The sequence below is a fragment of the Podarcis liolepis genome (assembly GCF_965112155.1).
Source record: "Podarcis liolepis genome assembly, chromosome: 5".
NCBI lineage: Eukaryota > Metazoa > Chordata > Lepidosauria > Squamata > Lacertidae > Podarcis > Podarcis liolepis.
The window spans coordinates 74434021-74446818 of NC_139556.1; the positions used below are offsets into that span (position 1 = coordinate 74434021).

Here is a 12798-nt window from a genome sequence, read left to right on the forward strand (position 1 = left end):
TCTATAACCTGAGAACATTGTTCTTTTGCATCATATGGCCCCACGCTCATTAGATCCTTGAATTAGCTTGACCAAATTGGATGTGGAGGTGCATACAGGCCTCCCTTTCCCCATAATGGCAGAGCCTCACTGTCAAATTGTGGATGGTGGTAGAACTGGGCTTTGCTATGCTCTAGGACAGGTAGGGGATCTGTGGCCCTCCTAATGTTGCTGAATTATAGCACTAATCAGCCTGGCTAGCCTACCCAATGGTCAGGGATAATGTGAGTCACAATTCAGCAACATCTGGATGACCACCAGTTAACTATCCTGCTCTATGAGGATTCCTCCATCCAGCCCATGATAATTTGAACTGAATCCATCACATTTATGGAGTGTCTAGCTTTGACTAAGAATGAGTCAGCTGAAGTTGCATCTAGTCAAGACCAAGTAAAGATAGTTGGCAAAATTTGTAGTTAAGGCACTCATAGTTAATTGGGTTTTGGTCTATCATGTGTTCTGTGTTTTTATAACCTTTGACAGCCTCTTTTACTGGACCAATCTCTGCAAGAGCATTTATAAAGCACGTTGGATTGAGTGCTTTGGTTCAGTAAAATACGTTTTCTTACTCATTTTGTATTTCTCAAGTATTCAAGTCCCCCGTTTTATTATCACTGTTGCATTCCAACTACCCTCTGTTCTCGTAATGCTAATAGTTTTATTGTGGAATTTTGATGACTCACACCTAACATTGTAGTCTGAACAAAAGTTTATTAACTCTTCTACAAAACACAGGGGTTTTGTGATATACTGTGCAAGTCAGTGGCATACAATAACTGCATCTTTTAGAACTTCTAGACTGAAGTGTTCTTCATGCTCTATCCCAACTCATGATTGGGAAGGGTGTTAGTTGCTTTGCAAATTTAACAAGCCTTTTTTAGAGTATGACCATCTCACAATGCCCTCGAGAGTTCCAAGGTGATCTCTTTATGCTATTGAGTACAGGGTGTTCAAAATGATGTTTCAAAAACAAGTGCCAACAGTGGTAAATATTTTTTCGTAGTACTTCTGTGCAATTCCCAGCTCTGACAAAATCTGTTAGCTAGCTGTTCTACATCAGGGTTAGGATGTCGGGTATGCTGCTAATCTTTCCAGAAAAAAAGCACTCCTGTGCTGAATAGACCACATAATAGCAAGTTTCAGTTCTGAATTCAACAGTGGATTAGTAGAAAAAATGTATATCTATATATCCCAGTGGGCTTTCACTTTATTCTGTTTTAGATGAAACCCGATGTGACACAGAAAGTGCTAGTTGCTAGCAAATAATCCCTGGGTTTCAAACCAGCCAGACAATAAACAACTCTATAATATTCAGTGCTGCAGCTTCTGTAGAGCCCATCTGTTTCAAAATAAGCCTAATTCTGCTTACTATGCGGAATGCTTTGTTGACTGGAGTTTGCCCTACTTTCCTCTAATGTGTTGCCTGTGAGCCTCTGGTGCCATCTCCTGGAACTCCTGAAGCATGATCAGCATCTAAATTAATATTGTTCACTAGAGCAGTCACTATTTTAATCCTTGATGTTTAGATGCAGTAGAAACCTCCCAAACATACTAAAGTGTTTGCTAAATTTGATTCCTTGTTTTTGTATTTACTTTAGGCACAGATGCTTTTTACTCTGAAAAACCAGAGCATATCTGACACATTTGCTGTCACATTTACAGTGGTCCGTAAGAAGTTTCCAGTCCTGAATAAATGTCAATAATTTTTCTCTAATTAAACATGTTAACTTTGCCATCTCAGCCAAGTCCATGAGTTTTATCAGCCATTCCTCTATAGCAGGCATAGTGGTCCCTTTTCTTCAAGGTAATTAACTATTGTGTTTAATCTATCCTCCTTTCTGCCCATTGTACTACACAAGTCTTGCTCACCTAAAGCAATTGTGAGATCTGAACTACAATTATTTGCTTATGAACATTTCTCATTTCTGATTATTTCAGTCTTTCCTTCGTTCTCCTGGGTTTCTTGCTTCAAACATCCATATAAGGAAATTTCCCACCTTTAGCTGTCCCTTGCTATCCTCATGCTAGTAACTAAGGTTATGGTCCAAGCAAAGTGGGCTTGGAAGGGCCCTATGTTTTGCATATTGAACTGCATATTGGCACTGTAGGCTGCAATGTCATTTTTTAAAAACACTCTTCCATTTTGTGTAAATAAATATTCTAATTGTAGTAAATTGTATGGTTCTTGCTTATTTCCTCTAAATGAACAAGATAATATTGACATTATTATGATTTTTAATTTTTTTTTTAATTTATACCCACCTTCTTCCCAGACGGGGCCTGAAGATAAAAATACAGATAAAATACAGCTCTTACAGATAAAAATAAGAGCAGCTAAAAACATAGGGGAAAACATAGGAAGTGATCTGTGTGAATGCTTGATTTGTTGTTTTGCTTTGCTCATCTCCTTTCACATAATTCTCAAGAAGATTTATAACCATACAATATAAACAACAAAAAATGGTTTTAAAATAATACAACTAAACACCCAAGGCAGAGACATTTAAACAAAACAGCCTGGCTCTTCAGCTGACTATGCAGGGTTGGCAGAAACCTCAGAGAGCCACAGCTTCATGCACAGTTCTGTCTCCTGTATGCCTAATAACTCTTCTGCTGGATCAGGTGAAAGGTCCATCCCATTTCTAATAGTAGCCTGCCAGAGGCTCAAGCATAGCAACAATGGCCCTCCCTGCTCTTCGTCCCCAGAATCTGCTATTCAGAGAGACATTGCTTGTGAACATGGAAGTTTCAGTTAGCTGTCAGGTCCATCAGTTACTATTAGCTACACCTTTCACAAATTTGTCTAGTCCTTTTTCAAGCTGCCTATAAACTGTTGGTAGTCAGCACAACTTGTAGTAGCTGATGCAAAGGTACAAATCTTAGGTCCACCATCACTCTGGACCTAAAATGACCTCACTGCCCAATTGTTTTTAAAAATCAAAAGACCATGACTCTCTGAGCCATCCTTCTTCACTTATTTGGATGGTCACCCTAGTTGACAAAATCATAGATGTGTAGTTGGGAAGAGAAGCTCACCTCTTCCCTGCTTTAGGAAGTCCCAGTATCCTGTTGTTCTCATGAAGTTGAGTTGCAGCTTAGCTCGTCCATAAACTGCTAGCAATTGCTGCTTGTTCTTTTTTTCCAAAATGATAATTGAACACAGACAGTTTTTTTTTTTTAATATTCAGGCAACACTGCATGGCCACAAACTATTTGTTCCACTGGAAATTCCTTTCAGCAATAGAAGAAATTACTTTTGAGAGCGAGAGCTTAAACTGAACTTCTTTTCTCTTCTTGGGGTTGGAAAATTTGATGGCTATATGTCTTCTACTGGAGACAAAAAGAGAGCACTGGCTGAAAACTAGTGTGGGATATGAGGTGTGTATGTGTATGGGGTGGTGGTCACCCCTTTTTATTACAGCAGTTGATGCATTTCATCACAGAGGAGCCAATGTAAGAAATTTCAAGGGGACGGGTCATGTTGATGAGAAAGCGTAAATTGTTCCATTGACAAGTCTTTCTTTTGACTCAGAATTATTACACATACTATAAAGCCTAGTATATTAGCAGCAGCAACTTGCAGATTTGCGTCTGACCTAACATTATAAAACTATATGTTAAAAATCCTCAGAAATATGCCTGTTGTAGATTTCGGAAGATGACAGTGATTGGTATTTGCTTTTCTTAACAGGCCCAAGACATTACGGCAATGAGAGGAGACCCTACGGCTTCTGGCTTCCACCGGAAGAGCCATCAGTTGAGGAACTTAGAAGGCAAAGACTTAATCGATTTGAGAGGTGGTAAAATTCTCAGGTCTCTAAAATATATAAAGGGCTCTTCCCAGTTGCCAGAGCACTGTCCGATCTTTATCAGTTTAGCAGTTTCTCAGAAAATAATGTTTCCTGCAAATTATCGTACCAAGGTGTGTGGAAAATGTGCACTTGCTTTGCCTCTGGGCTTCCAAAGTTAAAACTGAAGTTGAAAAAGTTTCTTTAAACCCTTACACCCTGCAAGGTACTTCCTTTTAGGGTTACCTTCAAAGACACTGCAGACAAAACCAAAGGGGATTTCTCGCGCCACAAAACTCCGTTCTTAAATTATATTGTATTTGGGTTTATTTTCTTTAACTCTGATAATCATTTGCTTGTGTTTTGAATATATACTGTGTGGATGTAAATGTATAATGAAAATGTTTATTTTCTATTTGGAATCCTTTAAAAAAATTCTGAGTACAATTGACTTGGAATATCTGTGCAAGCACAATTGAAATGAAAGGGAAGAGAGATGTGCAGGAACTATACGTGGGCAGTACCCATTCACTTGAGTAAGATGGGCTTGTGGCACGCTTTTCATTGTTGGATAATGCTGAGTATTGCTTTACATTGAGCTCACTATGGAAGCTTCTGCCAGCTGCTTCTCTGCACAGAATTTACGTCTCAAATGCTCTGGAACAGAATTTGATGTGCCTCAGAAAAGTTCAAGATACAGTTTAGGGCTTCTAGATAACAGCTTTTATTTGGCTAGGATATGCCCTCTTTAGATCTGCTGATTGGTTAAACCCATCCATATTGTTTTCAGTATAATTTAAGAACTAAACATTATGGTGTGTAAAAAGAAGCTCCTGGCAGCCGTTCTGCAGTGCCTTTGGGCACAATTGTGTGCTAGTGATGTATCTTTTTTAGGTAATAAAGTGACAATCAGTGTATAAATATATTAATGTACTAACACTTAAATCTTTTTGTACACGAGAGGCCTGAACTTTGTATATTTTTCAAAGCCCAAGTAGGAGAACTTTTGTTGCCTTCAATCTTTTCAGTATTATTCATAGCATATTTAGATTCATGCTGTAAGTTTTGATTTATTTGTATGTTCGAATGTGAGTTTACTTACTGACTGGTTTCTGTGCTTTTGAAGCATTGACACAACTACCTCTCCAAGGAGTTTTGTCCAGGATCTCCCTCTCCCTCTCCCTCTCCATTCCTCCCTGACCCCCATATGCACATCATAAGTAACATCTGGATGTTAATGTAGCAGAAATATTGATGATGTAATCTGTTTGTTTTCTGGATTTCATCAGCAGATCCTCAGTTTAAAAATATGAAAACATTCGAGATGCACAGGATATTGTTTGGATAGGCTTCAGTTTTGCATCTGTAATTTCCTTTATCAGTGTTGTCCCAAGAGAACCAAAATACAAAATGGTTTTTTGTCCTGCCAAGTGCTGAGAGCTCTAAATTTGGGAGAGGTTTCAGGAATACAGTAATGGCACTACATATAAATCTCTTTGGTCTCTGACTGATGATTTTGTAGGTCTTTTATATTCAGAAGTACTGATCCTGTACATAATTGAGTACTGGTTTTCATCTGCAATCTATACTGCAAGTGCAGCAAATGTTGTGCTTGAATTTTTATTTTAAGATCTAGCTAGCATTTGTGCTGTTACATTTTTGTCCTTCAGGAAAATCCTGTGACCACCTATGCTAACCTTCTTTTGGTTAAGACTTGCATTTGGGGAAAGACTTGCATTGCTGCCAAAGGGAGCTTACTTCTAAGTGGAAATAGCTTCAGAGGAGCAATATTCATCAGGACCACAACAGGAAAGTCCAGGATAATTACTTGTAAAGGTGCATTTACCTTTGTGGTCACTGAATTTGCCATTACATTTAGTCAACTAATTTTCAATTTTCAAACAGTAATACTTGAACCGAATCAAGTACAACTCATTTAAGAACATAAGAATAGCCTGCTGGATCAGGCCAATGGCCCGTCTAGTCCAGCATCCTGTTCTCACAGTGGCCAACCAGATGCCTAGGAAAAACTTTGGTTTCCAGCAACTGGTATTCAGAAGCATTCGTCTCCTTGAATGCTCTTCTCCATGAATTTGTCTAATCTTTTAGAGCCATCTAAGTTGGTGATTATCACTGCCTCCTGTTTACTTATTGTAAACTTCTGCAAGTGTTGCTGATGAAGACGCCCTCGACTTTTAAATTATTATTTTTAAAGCAACTCTTCACAAGCTCCCGGAAATCATTTTGGTTAATCTCTTTTGAGGAATAGTGTTAGAAGAGGTGAGATTGAACATTCCTGTTCATTACATGTTTTGTCACTGGTAATTATGGTTTGTGAATTAACAAGCAATCTTGTGATTTTTTAAAAGAATAAAATATATATATTTCACACTTCAGCTTAAATAGGGCTGTGTTTTTATGTGTGCATGTATGTGTTTTGGCCCCTCAACATAGCATTTTCTAATTGAGGAGTATCCCTGATAAAATGAACATGTATATAAAAAATCTAATACTGATCAATTAAGTTACCTGATTTTCAGTTTCAAATGACTGTGGAAAGGTTGTCCTTAAATTTAGTGAATGAAAGCTCTGTTCTCATAGAAGAATCATGCAGTATAATGTTTGTTTCCAAAAATGTGTTTGCTGTTGTGTAAATAATCAAATTCTTCTCTCCTGATGGCTTGGTAGAACAGCCACTTTATTCTGAGTGGTATTGGTGGAGATTGTCACATCTTTCCTGGAGTCTGAGGATACTTTTCAACGTCACACTTTCATTCCATATTGTCTCCAGCTCATCCAAAAGAGTGTCTGTGTGGCAGCTAACTAGTGTATGATACTTACCTTGAGTTTCGTTGCTTTAGCACAGTTACCTTTGGAACGAAGAAGCAAGAGGGAGGGAATGATTGAACTTTGGGTTGTTACAACCTCTAACTCAATACAACAGGTTGGTACCAAGGTAAGAGCCAGGAGACGGTGTATCCTGCTGCCTGTCTTTGACTTCAGACATCACATCAGTGATATTATGGCCTTTGCTCTTCACCCCTCACACACCTGAAAGATGTGCGAAGGAGGCCCTATCAGCAGTATCAGTCCCTTAGTGAGCCTTTGGGTCAGTAAGACAGTCAGGACCCAAGCATGACCACCCTGCTGGTAAGAATGAGAATTTGCTTTGGGTGATCCTCCTTTTGTCACACTGATGCCTCTTGGGTATCCATAACATCTCCTCTTCTCTCCAACTTGCACTGGACCTGTCACTAGAGAAGGCCAGAGTGTCTGCATGACATCTGGTCAGTTATTGTTCTTGCGCTCCAGTTTGAGTGCTCCTGTGTATTTTATCTCAAACAATTCAGTGCAGAGCAAAGGTTGGTTGTGAAGAACGGTTGTCCCTCTCAGCAGCTGATTTTTGTGGGCTGCCTGGAAGATTCCTGAACAGAGAAATACCTTTCATGGATCAACCCGGATGGACAGCTTTCTGTACAGGGTTTCAAGTCAAGGCTTTGTTTCTCATTGCAACTACCTAGGGTCCTCAGCTTGAAAGAGATATTTGGATCCGTTAGCATCTATAGCTTGTACTCTGGCTTGAATCTGATAAATTGCAAAAGTGGAAGTGTTTGAAACTTGCTTCAGCCTTCACTGAGGTAACTGCCTGCCCTGAAAGCTACTTCAGAGGCTTTTCTTCTTACATTTAGTTCTGAGGTTTTCTGCAGCAGCCTGCAAGGTATGTATGAATGACAGCCTGTGTTTATCAATGGCAGGCAGCAACACCAGCATCCTACATGTACTATTCCAACAGTACTATGAATTTCTGGGAGCATAGGATTTTGGGATTAGTTAGTGTTTGTTCAACAAATTTGGGCCTACAGTGTATGTACCGGTATATCTGATTTTGTGATTGGGACACATCTGTAATGTGCTTGAAATATAGACCAAAACCAATACTTGGACATTTCTCTATGGTTTCTTTTAGTTACCTGTGGTCTGTGTACTCTCTAGAACACCGAAGAGAAGTCTGTTGAAAACAACAACAAATATATATCCCCTTGAACCTCAAGGGAGAATAGAATTCCAATCAATTTAGAGGGAAGAAACAGACACCACAGGGAAAACATAGGAAGGAATGTTCCCTGCGGATGGCTCCATTCTCTGTGTAAAAACAGTATTTTTAAAAAATGTGCCGTGAAATATTGCTGTTCATTTAAAGTGGAGGATAGTATTTCAGTGACAGCCTAAGCACTGACTGTGGAAGTTACCATGGCAACAACACATTTGTCATGACAGCACTGCAAATTGGCATATAAAGCCAGAATAAATTGTCAAAGCATGAGTAGCTTGGAATGCACAAACATCCACGCTCACTTTATTTTGCATGAAAACAAAACAACAGTTGTAGTTTTTTCTTTCTTATGCTACTTGTTAAGCCTTGGGCCTCTTTAAAGTGCTTTTATCTGTAACACTTTGCAGACCGGGAGTGAGGATTCCCCCCCCCCCCCGCTCCTGTTTTGACTCTTGGTTTTATTTTAGGGAAACTCACTTAAGAGGTCTGTTTATAGGTGAACATTCAGCTAACTGTTCATGTGGAGCTGAAAACTATTATCCCAAACTGTTTCATGTAGAACAAACATTAAGTCATGACTGTTGCAGGAAGCACAAGCCAGTTTTATCTCTAAAACAAGCTTTTTTCTATTTTTAAAACTTTTATCAAGCAACTTGGAAGGAACTTAGGCGTCTGGCTTGCCTCAAGGGCCAACTTACTGGCCAACCCATTGTTGTCTGTTGTTCACTCGTCTTACCTGGTGCCTCTTGGCATTTGAGCAGACCGTTCTACACCCTTTTTGAACCACTGTTAGAAATTCTGGTCTCAGCCATTACTGTGCCCCAGCAGGTTACAGTGGAATCAAGGAAACCTTTTACCTTTATTGCCCCTTCTTGAGGTAGGCAATTATTAGTGCCTTGCTTCTGCTTACTCTCTCTTTCCTATTTCCCTAGACTTGTTATCTCCCAGCCCCACCACCCAGCCCCAAATTAGTCCAGCCCCTAGTCATTTGCATTCAAGTCCCTCCCCACCCCTGCCCTTGGGTATATGTCTCCACTGCTATTTTGTCAGGTTTCCTAGTCCATGCCTTTACTCCACATAGAACAGTTGCTCTGTCTGCCTCTTATTTCTGCTACAGGAAATGCTTAAGTTTATGGTCCAGGAAGTATAGGTTTAGGTAGCCTGTGTTAATATGTAACCACTAGCCATCTTGCCATCTTGCTGTCTTATAGTCTGTACTTTAAGCTGCAATCACTTTTACTTTTTGTCTACCATATGTGCAAATATTGTATATTATATTATATTATATTCAAATAATGCATTTCCTGCAGGATTTCCTGTTGTGCAACAGAACTCCTCCTCCCTACAACCCCCCCCAATATGCTCTAGAGATTCGCTCAACACTGCAGAGCAGTGGGAAGGGTACAAAGAGGCAGGGTTCCACCCACAAGGTTAGTTGGAATTCACCCACTATAATATTCATTTATCTTAGCATTTGTTGGTTCTTGCTAGTTCTGCCAAGTAAGCAAGACAATAATATTTTCAAAGTGATCATGCCCATTACTGTAGCTTCTGTGACATGCACTCATCTGCAATATGATACTTCTGTGAATGCTTGTGTATAGGCTGAACAACAGATCTGGTTAACACCTCAGGTGGGTTTGACCTAGCCTGTTTGTTGAATTAACATTCCAAGCAGGCAAAGTGGATTTTTCCTGTTGTCTGCATTTTAATGTTTTTCATGCATGAAAGCTATTTTTAGCACCTTTGTTTTCTTTTTCTTGTCGATAAATATCAGGCCAAAGACCAGCTATGCCCATTGTGTGATGGATCTGGTGACTTGAAGATCATATTGTAGTTTAGGTCAGATTTTCAGCACTGTTCACGGGGGATTAAAGGTCATATTCTATTTCCCCTATTGCTCATCCTTTCTTGCCAAACAGCTGATTGAGGGGAATTTTGCTTTTTAAAAGGGCTGCATGCATGCATCCCTAGATACATCCTAGGTACTCTGTGGCATGTCCCTTGAAGAGGATGTGAAGGACGGACTGTTGATGAATGGCTGTAATAACACTTCAGCAGACAAAAGTATAAAATGATATAAATAACTCAAAATAAATGAAAACATAAAGATACACAGACTGGCTTCTCAGTGACCCGCCTGTGTATAGTAATAGAAAAACCCAGATAAACAAGCTATTCTCCAAAGGGCTGCTGTCCACCCATTCATTAGCTACCTTAACAGGAGGGTTCTTTAGATAGTTTCCTCCAGGGGTGGGAAATCAGAACAGGAAAACAGGCACTGGTAAGCCAGTTGCCTCATGTCACCAAGGATTGCACAGTGTTCAGTAAATGTCCACTTTACCTTGCTTCCCAGTTGGAACTTGAGGGGGAATAGGGAAATCTATTCTTGATGGAGCTTGGTTATGAAAGTATTCTACATTACAAGAAGTAACTGCGTTATGAGTTATTTCCTATGTACATCTACCTAAGAATAAGTCCTGTTGAACTTAGAGGAACTTCTGAATAGCCATGCATAGGATACTTCTATAAGAATCATCATAGCAGTGCTTGGTTAGAGCACAAAATATGTGGTTGCTTAGAATCTGTTCACTTATCAGCTCAGGCCAAAATGCTTGGTTTTAAGCCACGTTAGCCCTTCTTGCCTTCACCAATGTGCTCTTCCAAGCCCACATTCCTAGCAGGGTCACACTCCTGTCTAAGCGACACCTACACTGTCTTGGTCATGTCCACAGAATAGAAGATGGCAGGATCCCCAAGGACATGCTCTATAGGGAGCTGGCTTTAGGTATCAAGCTCATTGACAGACCAGCTCTGTGTTACAAAGATGTCTAAAAGTGTGACTTGTCTGTAGGGTTAGTATAATTTAATTAGACTCCTCAAGTGAAAATGATGCACACACGACTTGTAAAAATGGAGATAACACCATATGAGAAAATGTTTCATATGTATTATCATTCTTTGCGCTGATTTACAAGCATTCAGATGGTGATCCCTGAGGATGCAACCACATGGGGAAAGTACTATATTTTTCCGTGTATAAGATGCCCCCATGTATAAGACGACCCGTATTTTTTTTTACCCAAAATTAAGAAAATGCACCATGCACTATCCGTGTATAAGACGGCCCCTTATTTTAAACTTCAAAAATTTAGGAAAAAATATAGTCTTATACACAGAAAAAAACAGTAAGTATGACTTGGCTTTATTTGTGGCAGTGTCACAACCTCCTGGCAGAAATTTGCTTAAGCCTGCTGGTGTGCTTTTCATGCTTACATGAATTGCATCCGTGACTCTGCTAGGTCAGACCTAATAAAAATAGTTTACGACCAATAAAGTGTCTCAATCATCAAGGTGTTGTATAAACAATATTAAAAACATAAGACTGGACTTGCCCGCAGGCTTGCAGTTTAAGGAGACAAGAGGGAAATAAAGGGTAAAAAGCTCCAGGAAAAAAGATGTGCGAGGGTGATAGATTATCTATTCCCTATGGCAGCAAAAAAGAACTCAGGAGATGGTTTGTTTTTTATTTATTTAGTTTTCCTACATTTACACCCCATCTTTCCTCCAGTGAGTTCTAGCGGGTGCATGTGGTTCTTCCCCTTCCCCTTTTATCCTCACAATACTCTGTGAGGTAGGATAGGCTGAGAGCCAGTGACTGGCCTAAGATCACCAAGTTGAGGTTCATGGCTGAGTATGGATTTGAACCCTGTTCTCCCAGGTCCTAGTCCGCACTCTTAACGCTCACCCCACACTGGCCTTCCCACCCTGCTGGCCTTTGCAAGAGAACTTATGCTTTGGGGCTCATAAAGAACATTAAGCTTTCCATAAATTTCTAGCTAGCACAGCTACAATGCCTCTTAAAGTGTTGCTGCACAGGGAGTGGGACTTGAGGAAGAACTACAGTTCCATGGTTTGACTGGCTTAAACTTCTGCAGACGTGGCCAAAGGCTTGAACGGCAGTGCACAGTTTCACATAAGATTAGCACCACATGCAACTGACGGCATCCTCTTTCACTTTGGTAAATGATCGGGTTTCTTTTAGCCATATTTCATGCAGACCTGGCATCTACCTACATTGCGGCGTTGTTCTTGCTCATCTTTGAAAGTCTCTGAGCGAGGGACTGAAGTAAACTGCATCTCTGGGTTTACAGTACTTAACCAGAAGCTGTATTCATTGGTAAAGAATTGGCATGTCCCTCGCTGCCCCTGGCATTCAATGAAGGGTGCTGATCTGAAGTCCTCAAGGCAGCTTCCAGTTGACATGAGAGACTGTCCACCTCCCTGGTCTCCAGATCCAGTGTGCTGAAAGAAACGGGCAAAAGAGGTGGAAGTTATCTCACCCTGTACAGTTTTACTCAGTAGCCAATCACACTGAGCTCAGTGAAACTCATTTGGATAAGACTGCGTAGTGAACACAATATAACTTTCTTACAACTAAATCTCTTAAATCGTAGTACTGACCAACAGAGTTGGCATTTCTCATAAGGCAAAATGAATTTTGTGATAGCTTCTGCAGTTTTCATTTTGGGGTGTGAATGGTGATAAAGAGAATTGATTTTGGCCTATGGTTTATGTCAAAACCAATCTTCATTTAATTTGAACTTGGAGCTAACTGTTGGTTGGCAGGATACTCTGGGCTCAATTCAAAGTCTTGTGTTTGACCTTTGAAATTCTTCATAGCTCAAGAACACAGTACCTGAAGAGCCTGCATCTTCTTCCCATACATAATTACCTGTGCCCACAGTTTGCTTTATTTATAAAAATATTTACATTAAAAATATCATTAGAAATATCAAAGTCGTTCCGAGTGATGCCAGACTTAGTGCGGACACTTGATCAGCACACCCAAACTCCTGAGCTCATTGATCTGCCAGTCTCAGCCTCCAGGAGTAATTCTGCTGAATGGCTAAATTT

At 40.0% G+C, this 12798-nt stretch overlaps 2 protein-coding genes across 15 annotated transcripts in view; one reads left to right on the forward strand and one right to left on the reverse strand.

The window, feature by feature from the left end:
* The window catches only part of RHBDD1 (rhomboid domain containing 1), a 31749-nt gene extending 25519 nt beyond the window's left edge, over positions 1 to 6230 (forward strand). For 6 of the 8 annotated variants that reach the window (XM_083506604.1, XM_083506601.1, XM_083506603.1 and 3 more), the window contains one exon: positions 3731 to 6230. In XM_083506604.1, coding sequence (XP_083362730.1) covers positions 3731 to 3843 — 113 coding nt within the window. In that variant the 3' untranslated portion in view covers positions 3844 to 6230. The remainder of the gene's footprint in view (positions 1 to 3730) is intronic. The other 2 variants (XR_014526951.1, XR_014526952.1) reach the window with 1 other exon arrangement.
* A 5166-nt stretch (positions 6231 to 11396) lies between these two features.
* COL4A4 (collagen type IV alpha 4 chain) overlaps positions 11397 to 12798 on the reverse strand; it is a 78337-nt gene continuing 76935 nt past the window's right edge. For all 7 annotated transcript variants that reach the window (XR_014526931.1, XM_083506288.1, XM_083506287.1 and 4 more), the window contains one exon: positions 11397 to 12186. Coding sequence is in view for 6 of the 7 variants with exons in the window: in XM_083506288.1 (XP_083362414.1) it covers positions 11923 to 12186 (264 nt within the window). In the remaining variant the exon portion in view is untranslated. The remainder of the gene's footprint in view (positions 12187 to 12798) is intronic.